We start from the raw sequence: 19,525 nt of genomic DNA, 5'->3' as shown, positions 1-19,525 counted from the left end.
ATGTGTATGTGACTATATCCCCAATTAACATAAATTTGATCCACATTGCATGCCATAAAATTCCTCGTCTGATGAGTCTCATAGGAGGATTATTTAAAAGGTAAACCTGTAAAACTTACAAAATCCAAAATGGCTTCTGTTCAAGATCACAGTGGATCCAGAGATAGTAACACTTGACACCAAAATATAATCAAATTTTCATTTTCAAATTTCCATTTATATTTTATGTTCAGTGAGTTTTCTTTACACTATAAGGTAACTTCTTAGTCTTGAAGAGATCTTCTTAGATCTGATTATTTTTGCACTGCTCTCTCTCTCTCTCTCTCTCTCTCTCTCTCTGTGTGTGTGTGTGTGTGTGTGTGTGTGAATACATTGTTAGAACTAATTCTATTAGTGTCTCTGCACTAGCAGTTTCTAGAGACTATCTATCTTGATATATCTGACCACTGTCACCTGAGCTTGAACTCTCAGTCTTCTCAAATTCCAGTTTGCAAGACACTGCCAAGACACATAATGCAAAAGTATTTAAAAACATACTAGTGTTTCTCACAGATCTGCAGTGTTATTGCATGGTGGTCGTGGGACTGAAGGTTTGGGGGATGGAAGAAGAGGGGATTTAGGGGGATGAAAACTGCTGGTAGGTTTAAAGGTTGATGATATGTTTGCAGTTGCATGTGACCACATATCTTTGCACAAACAAATGATATTGATTTAAATGATCTTTATATATAAGTCAAATTCTGATATGTGAAAATGATGACTAATGACTAGATAAAAGTGACTAATGACATTTTAGTCACTAAAATGACTAGATAATGACAAGTGATGATGGTACAGATTGTGTTATCTGCTTAATAAGTGGGAACTAGTGAAGGTAAATAGTGCTCTAGATGGATCCATAAAAAACATTAACATCCTGTTTGTTCATCATGGTTGGATATGTCCAATATCCAAACAGCTCAATCTTCCTCTCTCCACAGATACATTTATGAAATTAAAACTTAAGTTAATCTAAATATAATATAATACAACTGTTCTTAGGGGGCTGCAGGAACTTGATAGAGAACATACTTAAACAAACAGCATCATGAAGACCCAAGAGCTATCACAGCAAAGTTCTGTAAAAAGTATCAATGAGAGATTAGTTTCCAAATAGTCCACAAACATCCTACTAAATGAATATACTTGAGAAAGAATATGGCACAACTGTGACTAAAGGAAGCCATCCACTTAAAGACACTTTATGGGTAAGGCAGGCATATAATTCTAAATGGGCTAACAAAATCCACACCACAGATGTGAGAAGCTGTTCACACGACAACCTTAACCCAAATGCTACACTATTACAGGCTGTATGGAAGAGTGGTAAGCCATATGAAATCCCAACTGGTCCTTGCCAAAACACATTCTTGAGACTCAGCAAGCATGAGGAAAAAGGTTCCCTTACAATGGAACTAGACACTGTGTCATGGCTGATGCTATAGGAATGCTTCTTTGTGGAAGCTGTGTCTAAAACTCTGTGTGAAATCGTGCCGATTTATTGGCTCGGGTAGGTCATGTGACGAAGGAACATTATGAGCACTAACAGGTGAAGTGAATAACACTGATTATCTCCTCATCATGGCACCTGTTAGTGGGTGGGATATATTAGACAGCAAGTGAACATTTTGTCCTCAAAGTTGAAGCAGGAAAAATGGGCAAGCATAAGCATTTGAGTGAGTTTGACAAGGGCCAAATTGTGATGGCTAAATGACTGGATCAAAGCATCTCCAAAAGTTCTTATGGGATGTTCATGGTCTGCAGTGGTCAGTATCTATCAAAAGTGGTCAAAGGAAGGAACAGTGCTGAACCGGCAGAACAAGAGAGAGGTGATCCCCTTTCTCTCTTGACTTGGATTTCCCTGCGAGCCAAACAAGGAATTATTTATTGGACTCTGAGGAGCTCGAAGTGGCCGATGATGAGTGGTATGACACTGAATTACTTCCTGACAGAAAACAATCAGTGGCGTTCATGCTGTTGAAGGCAGTTTTGCGCACTGTTGCTAAGTTATGCGTCTCATAGTTTCATGAATCCCTTTTTGTCATCCTCTCATGAGACCCTCCTGACTCTAAGACCTCTGCTTCGACTCCAGCAGCTTGCTTTGCGATTTCTCCTGACCTAGATGTGGATATAATGTTGTCTGCATCAAACTCTGAGGAGCTTGATGTGGGCAACAAGGAGCAAGTAGCAGTCAAATTGCCACCGCATTCTGTAGTCTCCTGGAAAGATGATTGAAAGATGATGAAAGGTGAAAGATGATGAGAGATGATTACACATGCTGTTGCTAAGATAAGCTTAGATTGGTCTGATGAAAGTTTACCACTACCCAAATTCATGTTGGCTTCACCTCCATGTAGGCGTCTCCCATTTTTTCCCAGACCTCCACACTGAAGTGCCAAGGAAGTGAAATAATCCTTATTAGGCCACTGCTATTCAGCCATTGTGGGCCTAGATGAACATGGGTATGTGGCGATGCCTAGGGTTGAAGAGACGCATGTGACCAATCTCTCCACTTCATTCGCTGCATGGTACTACGCTGCACACAATGGCGGTTTTGCAGGCATACTATACTGGCCTGCTAAAGAAGCTCATCTGTGGTGAAGGGCTCACCAATGAAGTCTGAACTCTGCCAAGAAACAGATTTAGCCCTCCGTTACACAAAGTAGATGGCTCACACCATCGGTTAGGCAATCTGATGGAGATGAAAAGTACAGGACAAAACCTTTTTTTTAGATGCCCCAATTCCCTCCCCACAGCAAGGAGCTAGGGCTTTCAACCAGTAGCCACTGGCCCCAGCCTGCCCTGCAGAGGCAGGAAAAGAAGGCTAGTGTTGCAGCTCAAGCCCCCTCGCATAAAAGCTGGATGGCTGGCCGGCACTTAGAGTCAGGCTTGCCAGGCAGTCATCTCCACTAGGTGGGCCAGCAAAGAATCCTAATGCCAAGGGCTAGGGTTTCTAGGGATGTCCCTTTAAGGTCATCTCCACTGCTGCCTACCCCGCCACTTCCGGTGCTTCAAGGGTTAGCCATGCCCACCCATGTTCCTAGTCCTTGTTTGTCGTTGCTTCCTGGGTTAGCCCCTGGGCTCACTGTTTCAGGGCACCAGGCAAGGTGAGAACAGCAAAAGGCTAACACCTCTCATAGACCACCCGACAGCATGGAAGCTTCTGCCAGGTGTGTTGCAGTGCATGCTGGATACTGTGGAAAAAGGCTACAGAATCCAGCTTTCCACTATTGGTGGCACAGAGCAAAGTTCATTCCTCAGGAGGAACTTCTCTCGAAACTGAGAAAGGGGCCATAGAGTATATTCCCCTCCCAGATCAAGGCTGAAATGTACAAGTTCAAGATGTTAACATCAAGGTCATTGTGTCGCAGATCAGGTCCGAGGACTGGTTTGCAACGATAATCCTGAAGGATGTTTTACATAGATCTTGCCAGAACACAGGAGACTCCCCTGGTTCTCTTTCAGGTGCGAGGCATTCTGGTGCTGTGTTCTCCTTTCTGGCCTAGTCTTATTGTTCACTCTCACTCTTGATTCAGATTTGTTGTCACAGAGAATGATACAATAGTTCACCTGCGTGTGACAGGTAATGACATTCTCACACTGCACTACTACAGTACAGTACAACTATTAACACTTTTTTCTAGACTCACAAGGTTCTTCATATTTATTATCTACTGCCAGTTTGCATGTGTACTGCACTGTAATGTAAATACTGATCTAAATATGGCTAAATCCACAACTGTGCTTTATATCTGCACTACTATGTTTAATTTAACTTATTGTATCCTATATTTAAGGTTTCTCTTCTTTTTACAGTCTTATATTTTTGTATGTATATATACACCGATCAGGCATAACATTATGACCACCTGCCTAATATTGGTCCCCTTTGTGCTACCAAAACAGCCCTGATCCGTCGAGACATGGACTCCACTAAATCCATGAAGGTGTGCTTTGATATCTGGTACCAAGATGTTAGCAGCAGGTCCTTTAAGTCCTCTAAATTGCGAGGTGGGGCCTCCATGGATCTGACTGGTTTGTTCAGCACATCCCACAGATGCTCGATTGAATTGAGATCTGAGGAATTTGGAGGCCAAGTCAATACCTCAAACTTGTTGTTGTGCTCATCAAACCATTTCCATGAAAGGGTGTACATGGTCTGCAACAAGGCTTAGGTAGGTAGTATGTGTCAAAATAACATCTACATGGATGGCAGAACCCTAAGATTCACAGCAGAACATTTCCCAAAGCTTGACACTGCCTCTGCCGACTTGCCTTCTTCCCATAGTGCACCCTGGTGCCATGTTTTCTCCAGGTAAGTGACACACATGCACCTGGCCATTCACGTGATATAAAAGAAAACGTGATTCATAAGACAAGGCCACCTACTTCCATTGCTCTGTTAAACCACTTTTGATAGATACTGACCACTGCAGACCAGGAACACCCCACAAGAGCTGCAGTTTTGGAGATGCTCTGATCCAGTCGTCTAGCTATCACAATTTGGCCCTTGTCAAACTCGCTCGAATCCTTACACTTGCCAATTTTTCCGGCTTCTAACACATCAACTTTGAGGACAAAATGTTCACTTGCTGCCTAATATATCCCACCCACTATCAGGTGCCATGATGAGGATATAATAAGTGTTATTCACGTCAACCTGTCAGTGGTCATAATGTTATGGCTGATTGGTGTATATGTATATGTGGTATATGATAATTTGGGATTCAGCCACGATGTGGGCACATCTGTCCCCTGCTGGGTTTGGGACCAGTCCTAGATGGCCTTTGGCATTTGGGAGGTCTGCTGTCTCTCATGGCACACAGGTTGCCTGAAGCTGGGGGCTGTGTTTCTACTGCTGAAACACTTACTCCCTAAACTCAAAGGCTTCCTTTGATGGTCCCCTCCATAAATCATCAGGGCAGTCTGTGTTTGCGGCCTTTGTTTAGGTTGGTGCACCAGATCTGGCCCTAGGTAGAGACTAGATTTCTCTTTCTGAAAGTGATCTATACTCCAGAGCACATGACTGGCTTCCTGCTGAGGCAGCACCTTAAGCCCAGGGAATAGCATCTCCACTTGTAGGCAGTAGAATGCATATGCCAATATTTGGCAAGGTGGAAGTGGCTTTGTTCGGCTCTGAGGAGTTGACCCACTGTCCCCTGTGGCTTTCTCTTTTCTCTTTCACCATGGTGTAAATATAGCTGAGGCTCCGTCTGTATGCTTTGCCAGATAGCTCTGCTCATGAGGTTCCTAGCCAGAGTATGCAATTGTGAGTCCTCCTGTTACTGGTGGCTTCTGAGTCTGGTTTGTGGACATAATTTCCCTTCTAGATGGTGCTCTGTGGTAGATTACTGTAAGACGGAACCTCTTCTCTTAGTCATAGGGGTGATTCTCCACCTCTGCCCAGAGAATTGGAACCTCTTGGTCTGGCCCCTGAGACCTCTGGTGTAATCTGCATCATCAGGATCTAGTTCACTGCTCTGTTAGTACAGTGATAGAGCTCCTGAAAACACGCCTCTTTGGGGCAGTCATTGCTGTGAATCACATGCCTATTCTCTGGTCTCTCACTTTTTGTGCGGTGCTAGGTGGCTGAGGCTTTCCTGCAGATGATGTCTCCTCTCCTGGGATCTCTCAGAGGCCCTGGAGGGGCTTCTCTAAGCCCACTATGAGCCAATGGAGTAAGCATCTAAGGAGTTTCTGACCTTGGAAACAGCTCTGCTATTAGCCTATCGTCTGGTCTTTTTGCATGTCTTCTGCCCATGAATCGGCAGAGCAGGAGAGACTGCATCTGCTGTGCCCAGTTTGGATTTGCTTTGGTGGCTGCAACAAAAGCAATCTGGTCCCCTAGCGTTAGTCATGAAAGAGTTTCTCCAAAGGGATCTACTTCAGGTTACATTTGTAAACGAGACTCTGCATTGCTGGCCACAATCCAGGTGTCCTCTTGTGCTTCCTTTAGACAAGTAGCAGCTGGAGTAATGTGATGTTGATGCTCTTCATGGTCCTGCTTGGCAGGCTGTGCTTCATCACATGACCTACTCAAGCCAGCGTGATTTCACACCGAGCTTCAGACACAATTTCTGTGAAGAAGCATTCCCATTGCGTCAGTGTAGTTCTCCAGTCTAATTAAATGTACAATGTAACTTTTTGGCCTTCCTATTCCTCAAAGTGAAGCATGATTATAGTAGCATCCTGTTAAGAGTTACCCAAATAAAGCCCTTTCATTGTAACAAAAATTTTAAAAATAAGTTACTTTCAAATAATTAGTATAGAGACTAAAATGGAACATCTAAATACAACATTTTATGGTCCAGTTTCTTAATATTTATTTACTATGTGTTAAATCAAATACAGATAAAATCTATATATTGCAGTAGATTCAAGATTGTAAATGTTTTGGTGTCTTTCAATGGAATTGCAAAAGAATCTAAATGCACTTAATCTTTAAAGATAATTTTCTCACTTTTTGCTTTTAGGGTAAACAAACTTTCAATTTTTTCAAGGTTTTATCAGGCTGCCACACATATTTTCAAAGTGCACGCTTACGTTATCATTCCCTCTAATATTGAAAATTCCACCAAAATGTAATATCATGTTTCTTTTCCCCAGGTGGATAAAGTATGTGGTCATTCTTTGGCTGAGAACCAGAGTACTCACCCCACCACTGTTCAGATGATACCCACAGTAACACTTGCTGCAGAACCTACGACCAACCAGACAGACTACAATTTCATGAAACAGCTGGGAAAATTATCTGATCTACGCAGGTTAGACAGCCCTTAAAAGCCTTATCAAATCTTACATTCTTACCTCCATTTTGATGCATAGAGTATCTACAGTATGTATTAAAGAAGGTAACTTTGCGTCATGACTTTTGAGCACACACAACAGCAGTGACACTATTTACTGTAACTGCACTGTCTAGCCACCAGTAAAGAATCGGTAAGTAATGTGAGATGACTTTTTCCACATAACATATCTTGTATGGGTTAGATATTTTTAACATAACCATTATATGATCTAAGAGGGAATCTTACACCAGGTGACTTAACAGCGGCTGCACTTTTACTTGATTTTGATCAGTACAAGTTAGTGAATAGGTCTCACAGTCTTCTTCAGTGTAAGGGACCTAGGAAGTGAACCCCAACAATGTAAATACTGTTAATTTAACCAAGGCCTTTGAAATCTTACAAACACCAGACACGCATACAGTGGTACTCTCTGTTAGAGTGGTAGTGCTACAGATCCATATTGCACCAAGCTGGCAGACAGTGTGTTGTACTTGGCACTGGGGCTCATTCAAAGCCTGAATGAAAGCATCAGCAGGAGATGGAAGAGGCACTTCCTGTTTGGACTCGTTTTTTTCCTCTCAGCAGAAGCCAGTGAGAAAACAGTAAGACCCGTAAGGAAAAATAAAAGATTACACAAGCTTTGCAGTTGGCATGTCTGAAGTGCTTTAATGTGCCAGATCTAAATAGAAGTAAGGAGTAAATTAGAATACGTTGATTTCATTTAATATATTTACATTTATTGATTTAGCACTTACTTCCATCAAAGTGATGCGGCAGAATCCAATCTAAGCATGATCTAACTGCTGCAAGTACCTATGAAGAGAGAAGTACAACATAGATGTAAGAAGAACAACTAAACAAATGAAACATACACAAAGAAACACAGTGAGAGGTACAGCTAAGAACAAGAAGATGAGAGAGGACTTTTAACCTTCAAGCCCTGTTCTAGACTACAATACCAAATCCTTAGCTAGCTCCAGTAGCAGTTTATTTATTCACAATTTAAAGCTTCACTTGCAAGCTGTTTAGCAAATGTTTTTCTTCAGGGATGAGCCTATGACAAAATAACAAGCAAAAGCAACTGATGTTTTACCAGTATATAAAATAAAAGAAAGTAAAATTACAACAAATATACAAGTGAAAACTGGATAAAATAGAGCAGCAATATAATACACAATAATACTATATTATAATACATTAACAGATGTTTGTTCAGGATTCTATTCTTATTTGCCATTATTTGACACCTTGGAATCCAACTTAATTAAAGCACACACACACACACACACACACACACACATATATAAGTAAGTAAAATGAAACCCAGGGTTCTGAGGTGTGTGCTGCAGTGTCTTTTCTATTAATTCGGCTTTTTAACAAAAAATGTTGATGTTTTCATCAATAAAACAAAATAATAAATAATAAAAACGTAAAAGTTTATCATTACAATTATCATTTGATATCTTTACAGTGTTATTTAGCTATTTTAATTTGGTCATGTTCCAGCATATACCACTGACAAAATGCTTTAACTATTTGGTTTGATTGGTCTGCCAAAGCTTGACATAAACTTTCAGACCTGACTCACTGGTGACTAAAGCACAATAGTCATATAGCACCGATGACTGACCACCTCGAAAGAGAACACTAATATATAGACATACATTCAGAGAGAGAGAGAGAGAGAGAGAGAGAGAGAGAGAGAAATAGTGTTGCCGTTGATGATTGATGGTTTCCCTAAGATGTGTACAGCATGGTTGTTTTGCAGTGCAACTTGACATAAACTTGACATAATTGGTTTGAATTTGCATGTGCATGTCTGACTTTTCCCACAGGATCATGATTTTTTTTATCCCTTTCCCTCGTCTTTCCTCTGTTCTGTGACTTTTTATTTTCTCACATCTCACCCTCTTCCTGCTTGCCTCATCCTCCCATGGACTGATCCATAAACTTGTGTGGCGGGTTGATCAGCTCGCTCCCTCTGAAACCCACCAAACACAATAAAGATAGAAGTCTTAAACAGACTACTCGGTAAGCACACACACACACACACACACATTATATTTTGCCTGCATCCACTTTAAAAGAATAGTGAAAGTTCCCCATTAGTGCTGCCTGTATTAAATCAATTACCACCCACTCACGTCTGGATATCACATGATTGTAAGATGATGTCTCAACTCATCCGTTATTCAGCATGAGTCACTCATTTTTTGGAACCCTCTAATGATTTACAATTATTCCTGTTGTATATCCTCATGTGAAGCTGTGTGTTCATGTTTTTCTTTTAGTTCTAGCTTTACTTAAGTCAATGGAAGAGCCTCACTAAGTACGATAAATGTGTGTGTGTGCCTGTTTATTCTCGTCTAAGATATGTTTTTTGTTTGTTTGTTTGTTTTCTCTTATATCCAGTTTTGATTGCAGATAGCACTATTTTTTTAATTTCTAATTTCCAATTCTGATGTTAATGGATTTGATTTTATACAGTTTTAAGTTATATCAGCCTTTGCGATTTTCTCTTTTTTTATTCTAGAGAAGAAAGACATTATCCTGGGAAATATGAGAACTTTTTTTTTTTTTACGATTGAAATGTTTTTCAATGTAAATGTGAATCTAGTGGGCCCTTATTTTCCAAACTTTCCCATGGATGGTCAATATAAACTACAGCTTTTCATTTTCTGTCTCTTTAGTAAATGAATTTTATCACAGTTCTGTGAAACAACACATTCATTTAATCACTATACTGTATGTGTGCATGTATTGGTTTGAAAATTTAGATATGACCTCATATGTATGCCCCACATCCAAAACATTCATCTAATATTTTATCCTGCTCCCACCCCCTCTCTTTCTATGTGTGTGTTTGTGTGTTTGTATGTGTGTGTGTTTATGTCTGTGTATGCATCTCCTTTAGGGAGTTCATGAAGCATATTGTGGGCTACAAGGCTTTTTTTGCAGCGCTGCCAGAGATGCTGTGTGAAGGAGAGGTTGTGCGAGATGAACCCTCTTGCTGGGGTGGAAACGATGTAGTTGACAGGTGAGTCTCACCTGCTTTATTCTTCTCTGCTCTCAGTTACAATTATTTTTATAGATACTTCTTTTTTTTTTATAGAGACTTAAAATAATAAGTGACATGAGTGAGATATATAGGTCAGAATAAAGGAAGAAGATGGAGAGATGGAGAATGGAGGTGGTGGTAAAATATGCAGAATGATTTAAGACACGTGGGATGATCAAAGTAGAAAAAACACATGGTATAAAAATGAAGACAGTATGAAGATGTTATGTTTATTTTTCTTCCTGTAAATGCATATTCAGCATGTGGTGTGTGTGTGTGTGTGGCTGCATATGCGTGTGGGGAAGTTTGTTTTGGCTTGGAAGTATGCACTTGACTGTTTCACTCAGTGGATTACAGATACAATGAAGGAATGCAATGTGTATTATGAGAGATTTATCTCTCTTGCCTAGAGTCTCACTGCTAATTGCTTTATAATGACTTCTGTAGGCTTCACTGCTGGGGATGTTTAGTTTTGGTTTTAATCTAAGCAACTATGAACCATCTAAAATGGTCTAAAATGCACTTAAACTGAGTATACTTAGTTGACATTATATCATACCAGTCCAAAAAGTGTAATATGTGTGTATGTATGTATGTATGTATGTAGCTGTTGTCATGAAAAACATGCAACCACTATTTCACCACAGCAGCCAGATTTTCTCTTTCTTCTAACCGTCACTCCCAGCTCATGATTGAATTAAACGTTCATTTCAATTTAGGGTGCTGCAATGAGATAATTCTTTATGAATCTCACTTGTCAATATACAGACAGATTTTCTTTAGCTGTATTACAAATTGTGTTCTATTTGAAAAATAGTGCACTACTTGGGTATTAAGGTGGCTTTATGTTACACCCTATATAGGGTAAATAGCTAAATTATTTAGGATAACTGCATTATTCTGTGTGAATAAATGTTAAAGCAAGTTCCTCACGAATCTCCATCAAATCAAGCTACATATATAAAAATATAATTAAACTTGATCTCATTGCAGTACACATACTTTAAGATTTAATATTTGTTTCGAATGTTAAACACAATATTATCCCTGTTCATAGTACTTATGAAAGCAGTGTTTTTATGCTTTCACGTAGGGTCTCAGTGCTGGATGTGGGCCTCCATCGTCCTTGATCCTGTGCTGTTAGGTCACCCAGCAAATACTTGTCTGCTTCTTAAATGTCTGGCTTTGCTTCTTAAAAATAACTCAGCAATCAGGAAAACACTTTCACCATTCCTCCTTTTTTAGCTGCCTCTTATGCCATTTATTCTGTACTTATACTTTTCCGAGCCAAAAGAGTCCCATTCTGAGACTATTTCCATGGCAGCACCCATAGTCTCAGCAAACAATGGAGGAGGCATCAGTGTCTCTAAACAGACAGATAGAGAGAGAGAGAGAGAGAGAGAGAGAGAGAGTGAGTGAGTGAGTGAGTTCAGTTCTAATTTGGTAATGCTCAACATGTACAGATGATGTCATGTAAGCATTCCACTAGCCTATGTTTATAAATTTTTGTCCAGACGGAGACAGATTAGGGAGACGGGATTCTCTAAAGTGAGAATAATTCCATTTGATTGCATAAGGATTAACCTGTTAGAAAAGCAATGTACATCAACCCGTCCCATCACCATAACCTCTTAACCTACTATACAGTTTCAAACACTGACTTGTGATTATTCTTACCTATTTTCCAGGGGATATGTATGCAGTCATTTAAATGTATGTTTGTGTGTCTTTTTGTTAGATTTATATTGTGACATTATTCAAGTAGGAATGAATAGCACATTTCTGCACAGACATAATAAAATAATAGCACATTAATGAGCTTTGCTTGTATATTAACTGAAAATTCTTTAGTTCTAGCATAGCGATGGAACACGGTATCATTAATCCAGAAGAATTGCTTTAGCATAATGCTTCAAATACTGTAATACTTAATGTATAATGAAAATTAGGTCAATTGAACTGAACAAAAGCTTTGGTTTATCAATTCATAAATAAAGTGAGGGCTTGGTGGAAGCCTCTTCCACCATCACCGAAACAAACTCAAAGTGTTAATTGCATATGTAGAAAGGGAAAGAAAGAATTATCAAAATTTTATGAAATAATTCGATTTTTCTGGTCAAATATTTCAAACTAATTTTTGCACATCTGTAACTTCACTTCAGCATTCATTTCGAGTGGTGCGTGTGTTCTAAGCATTTGTTTCTAAAATAATCTTAGAAAGGCATGTAGCCAGATTGATAGCAGATGAGTATTTTATCAGTAAACCCATGATATAATAGTATTTTTGCTATCCAAATTATGTAAGCTATCCAGTAGGAGGAACTTGCAACCTCTTGTTTGCCTAGTGAGTGAGGAGGAAAAAAAAACTGGGAGATATCCCCTACAGCCCCATCCCCAAAGGAAACTAAACATAAATCTTTTATCTACCTCCCTCTATGAATGCTGACTATATTATGCTGTCTGTCTAATCATTTGTATCAGTGAGGGAAAAATTATTTGATCCCCTGGTGATTTTGTACGTTTGCCCACTGACAAAGAAATGATCAGTCTGTAATTTTAATGGTAGGTTTATCTGAACAGTGAGAGACAGAATAACAACAAAAAAATCCAGAAAAACACATTTCAAAAAAGTTATACATTGATTTGCATTTTATTGAGTGAAATAAGTATCTGACCCTTTTGCAAAACATGACTTAGTACTTGGTGGCAAACCCTTGTTGGCAATCACAAACGTCAGACGTTTCTTGTAGTTGGCCACCAGGTTTGCACACATCTCACATCTCAAGGAATTTGGGCCCACTCCTCTTTGCATCCACGAGCCATTTTCAATGCCATGGCTGAGGGAAGGAGGTTCTCACTCAAGATTTGACGGTACATGGCTCCGTCCATCGTCCCTTTGATGCGGTGCGGTTGTCCTGTCCCCTTAGCAGAAAAATACCCGCAAAGCATAATGTTTCCACCTCCATGTTTGACGGTGGGGATGGTCTTCTTGGAGTCATAGGCAGCATTCCTCCTCCTCCAAACACGGCGAGTTGAGTTGATGCCACAGAGCTGGATTTTGTTCTCATTTGACCACATGACCTCTGAATCATTCAGATGTTCACTGGCAAACATCAGATGAGCCTGTACATGTGCTTTCTTTAGCAGGGGGACCTTGTGGGTGCTACTGGATGTCAGTCTTTCACGGCGTAGTGTGTTGCCAATTGTTTTCTTGGTGACTATGGTCCCAGCTGCCTTGAGATCATTGACAAAATCCTCCAGTGTAATTCTGGGCTGATTCCTCACCGTTCTCATGATCATTGAAACTTCATGAGGTGAGATCTTGCATGGAGCCCCAGACTGAGGAAGATTGACAGTCCTTTTGTGTTTCTTCCATTTGGGAATAATTGCACCAACTGTTGTCACCTTCTCACCAAGCTGCTTGGCGATAGTCTTGTAGCTCATTCCAGCCTTGTGTAGGTCTACAATCTTGTCCCTGACATCCATGGACAGCTCTTTGGTCTTGGCCATGATGGAGAGTTTGGAATCTGATTGATTGCTTCCTTCTGTGGACAGGTGTCTTTCATACAGTTAACAAGCTGAGATTAAGAGCACTCCCTGAGAGTGCTCCTGCTGTAATCTCAGCTCATTACCTGAATAAAAGACACCTGGGAGCCAGAAATCTTTCTGATTGATAGGGGATCAAATACTTATTTCACTCAATAAAATGCAAATCAATGTATAACTTTTCTGAAATGCGTTTTTCTGGATTTTTTTGTTGTTATTCTGCCTCTCACCGTTCAAATACACCTACCATTAAAATTACAGACTGATCATTTCTTTGTCAGTGGGCAAACGTACAAAATCAGCAGGGGATCAAATAATTTTTCCCTCACTGTATATCTAGGCTGTGCCTGGACCATGTAAGGCCCTGCAATTTGCCTGTTGTCAAGAGGAAAGAGGTTTCTCTGAAGTCTGATGTGGGTTATTTATGTACACATACATCTATATTGAGCATATGCCTAGAGATTCACTAAATTGTGGCCAAAGATGCATGCTAGTTTTCAAATTAATGTATTTCTTTAGGTGTTTAAAAGGTATGAACATGTACAAGGATGTGTCTATGAACAGAACTGCATGCCTGTGTGTGTGTGTGTGTGTATGTGTTAGAGTTTATTAATACAAGGCCAAACAAAGGCATAGACAGAAAAGGGGACTCTAATGTAAAATAATATAGATATTTGACAAAAAGTCAGATGGGATGACAAATTTTTGAAGATGCAGACAGACAGTCTAAAGATACCTTCTCTATTCTTCCTCTGCAGTACCAGATGTGTGAATGTTAAGCAAATGGATTAGTGTAAGCAGTTAAAAATTTGTGGCATTCTGTATGACAAACACTCAAGCAACACTCACACAAGCATTCACATAAAAATGTGTGTGTCACATGGAAACTAGCAGCCACAAGATCTCAACACAGATTATATACTTTTACTGAGGCTTTTATATGCATCACTGTCTTCAGGACAGAAAACAGGAATAACACAAACATAAAATCCATAATCAAACATAAAAACAGCTAAAGTCTGAATCAAAAAGAATCAAAATGTTTTTGGGAAACAGTGCAACTAAGACATAACCAACTAGGTTTTATCCTAGTTACTGTTGTGATGTGTGTATTGATTAATAAGTTAAATGCTGAGGAGCTTGTGAGGAACTAAAAGAATCTTGAATCGCAACTAGATATTTCTGTTTCCACTGCAAGAACAATCAGTATTATACACCAATTAGGCATAACATTATGAGCAGTGAGAGGTGAAGTGAATAACACTGATTATCTCCTCATGTTAGTGGCTGGGATAAATTAGGCAGCAAGTGAACATTTTGTCCTCAAAGTTGATGGGTTAGAAGCAGGAAAAATGTGCAAGTGTAAGGATTTGAACGAGTTTGACAAGGGCCAAATTGTGATGGCTAGATGATGGATCAGAGCATCTCCAAAACTGCAGCTCTTGTGGGGTGTTCCTGGTCTGCAGTGCTCAGTATCTATCAAAAGCGGTCCAAGGAAGGAACAGTGCTGAACCGGCAACAGGGTCATGGGCAGCCAAGGCTCATTGGACAAGAGCCTTGGCTCGTGTGATCCAATCCAACAGACTAGCTACTGTTGCTCAAATTGCTGAAGAAGTTAATGCTGGTTCTAATAAAAAGATACACAGTGCATGATGTGTCAGGGCTGTTTTGTCAGCGAAAGGGGGACCAATACAATATTAGGCAGGTGGTCATAATGTAATGCCTGTCTGTAAAGTAATCTGTGTATATAATTACATAATCAACTGTATATTTACCTACTTACAACTGAGACAGAATTTTTTGTGCTCATCTGTGTGCTTGTAACAATTACCACAGCCTAGATTTTAAAATATTGATAATAATAATAATAATAATAATAATAATAATAATAAAATAACCTTCCCAACAAGAGCTTGTCTTTAGCTACCTTAACCTAGGTAGACACTGGGATTTGCCAAGTACATGTTTTCATGATTTTCTGATTATTAGCAAGTTCTTCTTTTGTGATAGCCTGTTAGCTCCTGCTATCTAATTGCTAAAAATATTGATGTATGCACATACTGCTGTTATATAAAACAGTACATCTTGAAATACCCTGTACTAATAAGCAGTTCCTCCAAGTTGAGTCTTTCACAATGACGTGGCCCCAGCTGCACACTCTTGGCTTTCTATTTGCTCCAAGATTAGTGGATTTTCAGGGTTAAAGTTCAGACAAATTTGGGGTGAAGCAAAATCAGAGGAGATAGATGCAATATTACATTTTTCCAGAAGTGGATCTTTTTTTTCACATTCCAGGTGGATTTTATTAGTGTTTAATGAGAACATGATTTAACTGTGCTCAGTGATGATTATCATCTATCATTCACTAGCTTCCCACCATATTAGACAACGAATAAATGATTAGCTGTTCAGCTACAAAAGAAAGCTTTAGCAGCTCTGCATCCTTTTATCCTCTTGGTATAACATTGGATTCTTTCAGTCTCTCAGTCCCATTTGTTTTGTTTACACACACTATCATTCTGTTGCTGTGCATTGTGCCAATCAGTGAGTAGCCTTTCTTGCTTGGGGTTGGTGCATGATTATGTTGAATGTATCTGAGCTCAGGGTAGACATATGATTACAAATTTCATACCAAATTCTGACTAAGATGATACACCACTGAATATGAATTAAAATGACAGGAACTCAAGAGCATCAGGCTATAAAGCAATTTTCCCCTTACAAAAGCAAACTAAATGGCAAAAGGGCATTGTGGAGATTAAGGTAGCGCTAAGAACCCATTTGTGTAGATAATTTCCATGTTCTGGTCTGGAACATATAACACATATAGTGCATATGCATTTTGATGACTGTGAGTTGTGCATTTCTATTTCATATTGCATATGCATATGAACAACTCTCTTCACCCCAGCACACACAGAGATGATTGATTGGTTCATTTGATTGATGAACTGGCTAACAGCAGATGAATACCGTGTGAATGATGCTAAGTGTATGTATGTTGTTGAAGGCTGATATGAGTGCATGTGTATAATATCCCTCTGTCAATGCGTGCACTTGGAGGGCACATTCCCAGGCTAGGCGTAGGGATTCTCTCTCCCACTGTTTCCCACACCCTGTTCACAGGAGGGCCTTTGTTCCTTGTTCAGGCTGTGCTTCAGCTCTGAAGTCCACAATGAGGCTTTCTTCACCCCAGCAGCCCCAACACACCTCTGCACCGGCCAACCTGATCACCAGTTAGATCTATATAAACAAGACATTTGGACTTATTGTTGTTTCTGTTCTATGTTCTATTGTCACTAAGTCTATCTGTAGATTATTTGTCTGCAAAACTTTGTTCACACCAGTCACACTCTTTGGCAATCTGTGAGGAAATTACCCATCTATAATTACAACAAATATTGTATTACTACTAATTTGTTGATATTAAATCTAACTTGGAGTCTTCCAGCAGGAGACAGTCAGTGCTTTCCCATGATCTGCATCTTCTCCTGCAGGCTACAGGCTTGACCTGAACAACACACAAATGCCCTTGGCCCTCTGAAGTATTATACAGACACACCCATGCAAACACACATGCCTGTTCTAATATGAACAAATACACTCTTGCAAATCCAGTCCTGAAAGCAGATTGTTTGTGTGGGTGAGTATGTTTTCTAGGATGACTAGATTCACTTTGGAACAACAGGATGCTCCGCATGAATTATAGCCACAGGCAGAGAAAAAGGAATGTAGTGGTGGGGTGTGTGTGTGTGTGTGTGTGTGTACTTTTGTAGGAAAAGGTTACATAGTCCATGGCTTGGGAGCAATCCTTAATGCCTCATATCAGAAAGTTCAAACAGATCCACCAACCATAACATTGAACTTTTTATATTGGGCGTGGAGACAGAGCAATAGTTTGAAGGATTGAGACAGCAAGGCAGGGAGAAAGAGAAGAGCAAAACACAACAGGTGAAAAATCTTAGTAATGTAAGAGATTACTTAAAAAACTGACTAAGTGAAAATAACAGACTGGGTGCAAATAAAGTGCGCAAAAAAAAGAAAAGAAAAGAAAAAAAAGAGAAGTATAGAACAGGCTATATAGAGCACTTTAAAATAGAATGTCATGTTCATATATTTAATATTGCAGTACATTTTCAGCCAGTGATCCTGAACTCAACATAGCTCCATGTACAAACTCCTCATCAAATGCATGTAACTCAACTCTATATTCAGGTAACATTTGTTAAATAGCATTTGTTAAATAGCAATGTAGCATTGTTGTGGACACTTTTTTGTGAGTATGCCTTCACTTGGTCACATAAAACCCATCTTCCTTAATAAACCATTTGCATGTGCAAAACATTATATTGCCTTGACTATTTTGGGTTGGGCCATGCGTTATATCACAATGTCTCAATCAGTGTCATAATAAGAATGATATAGGACAATCTGTTACACACTCACTTATCAAATATATTTTTAGGTGTTTAAATTGTAAGGCTTTATTAGAATTGTGCAGTGAACACCAAACTCTGAACACCAAACATGGTAAACATAAAAAGTATAATCCTTTTCTTCATACCAACAAAAAAAAAAAAACCCTGTAATTTGTAAACTTTCATTAGACAATATGTGCTTGGTCTATATACTTTTAGTTCCTCATTCATAGACATCATAGGAAAACAGATAACAGAGTAAATAATCCATCTTGTTCATATTTATTAAACCTGTGATTACTTCCCCATGTTTTCAGTCACTGCTGATGATTTGTAACAGATGAGTCAAAAATATAGATTAGATCTAATCAGACATGACTAGTAATGATAAAATGCATGGATTTATACATTCTGGGCTAGAAAGAAATCAGCCCCAGGCTCAATCCTTCCTATCATTACGTTCATTCAATCATTCATTCATTCATTCAATCATTCCCCTCATTTTCCATTGAAGGCTGATAGCTAGCACCTTGATTTAAGGCTAACACTGAGCATGTGAAGATATATATATATATATATATATATATATATATTCAAACTGCTGTTCATGCTGCATCACAGGGCAGCATATTATTTGGATGATAGTGTTGTTCGCCCCATCCACATGCATGTGCTCACAGAGAGCCATGATTGGCTAGTGTTTCTGTGATTGACAGGAGGAAAGAAAGTCTTTACAACCCTTCTCATCCAAAAAGCATGGAATACTGTATCTTCATCAAGATTCAAATTCACAATCTCCGGACTGTTGGGCAAACCCTTGCGAGCTTACTGTTTTTATTTCATTCTTTTTTTACAAGTATTGGTAGTGCTGTTTTGTTGGTTCCACAAAATTGGAAAATAATCTGACCTAACAACAAATAATGTGCTATAGATGTTTTTTTGTTGTTGTTTTTTTTGTTGTTGTTTTTTTAAAGAATAGGAGTTTTGCTTTTAGCTTTGCTGGGAAGTTAGCTAGTGTAGATACAAACTTCACATGACTCAATTTGTATCCACCCAATCTTTATGAAATTGTTGTTTATGATCTTTGCTAAATTAACACTACATAACATGCTCACTGAGGCTTGCCATCAACTTGACATGTTAGAAATATGCAATCCTGTGTCCTGCATTCAAAGCGCCATTACTTCATTCAATTTTTTTGACTTACTATTTACTGCCTTGTTTTCTTTCTCCTCCAACTTCCTTTCATTCTCTTTGCTCATCTTTCTTCAGCAAGGAACAGATGTGATGCATTATATCATTTAATACAGAGCCATGCTGTAACACAGATACATTTGCAGCTACATATGGGACTCCAACTGGAAGAGAAGCTGAGAGGAGAGAGATATATACACAAACTGAGATATGGTGACTTGTAAAAGCACCAAACAATAGTTGGGAGATGAAATAAATAAACCAGAGTGAGACAAAGAGAGAGGCGGCCAGGATGGATGAGCTGGATTGGTTTTCTGGAGCACTCCCTCTGGGAAGATCAGAGAGACAGGAACTGGCAGTGAGCAGGGAGTCTCTGTGTGATCAAGCATCTTAGACCCAGTTCCAGTATGTAGGCCTGCTCTGAAGATGCCTTCTTTACTCAGATCAGCTGCTTTCTAAGTGCTGATCCGTCAACAATGTTC

At 39.3% G+C, this 19,525-nt stretch overlaps 1 protein-coding gene across 2 annotated transcripts in view; it reads left to right on the top strand.

Annotated features, from left to right (window-relative positions):
• gpc5c (glypican 5c) overlaps window positions 1–19,525 on the top strand; it is a 75,534-nt gene that overhangs the window by 41,260 nt on the left and 14,749 nt on the right. The window contains exons 4-6 of one of the 2 annotated variants that reach the window (XM_058418549.1): window positions 6,646–6,803; window positions 8,799–8,858; window positions 9,742–9,864. In XM_058418549.1, coding sequence (XP_058274532.1) covers window positions 6,646–6,803; window positions 8,799–8,858; window positions 9,742–9,864 — 341 coding nt within the window. The remainder of the gene's footprint in view (window positions 1–6,645; window positions 6,804–8,798; window positions 8,859–9,741; window positions 9,865–19,525) is intronic. The other variant, XM_058418550.1, reaches the window with a different exon arrangement.

The sequence above is a fragment of the Hemibagrus wyckioides genome, linkage group LG20 (genome assembly GCF_019097595.1).
Source record: "Hemibagrus wyckioides isolate EC202008001 linkage group LG20, SWU_Hwy_1.0, whole genome shotgun sequence".
Taxonomy (NCBI): Eukaryota; Metazoa; Chordata; class Actinopteri; order Siluriformes; family Bagridae; genus Hemibagrus; species Hemibagrus wyckioides.
The sequence above is the reverse complement of the archived record's forward strand: the minus strand, read 5'-3'. Positions and strand labels throughout refer to the sequence as shown.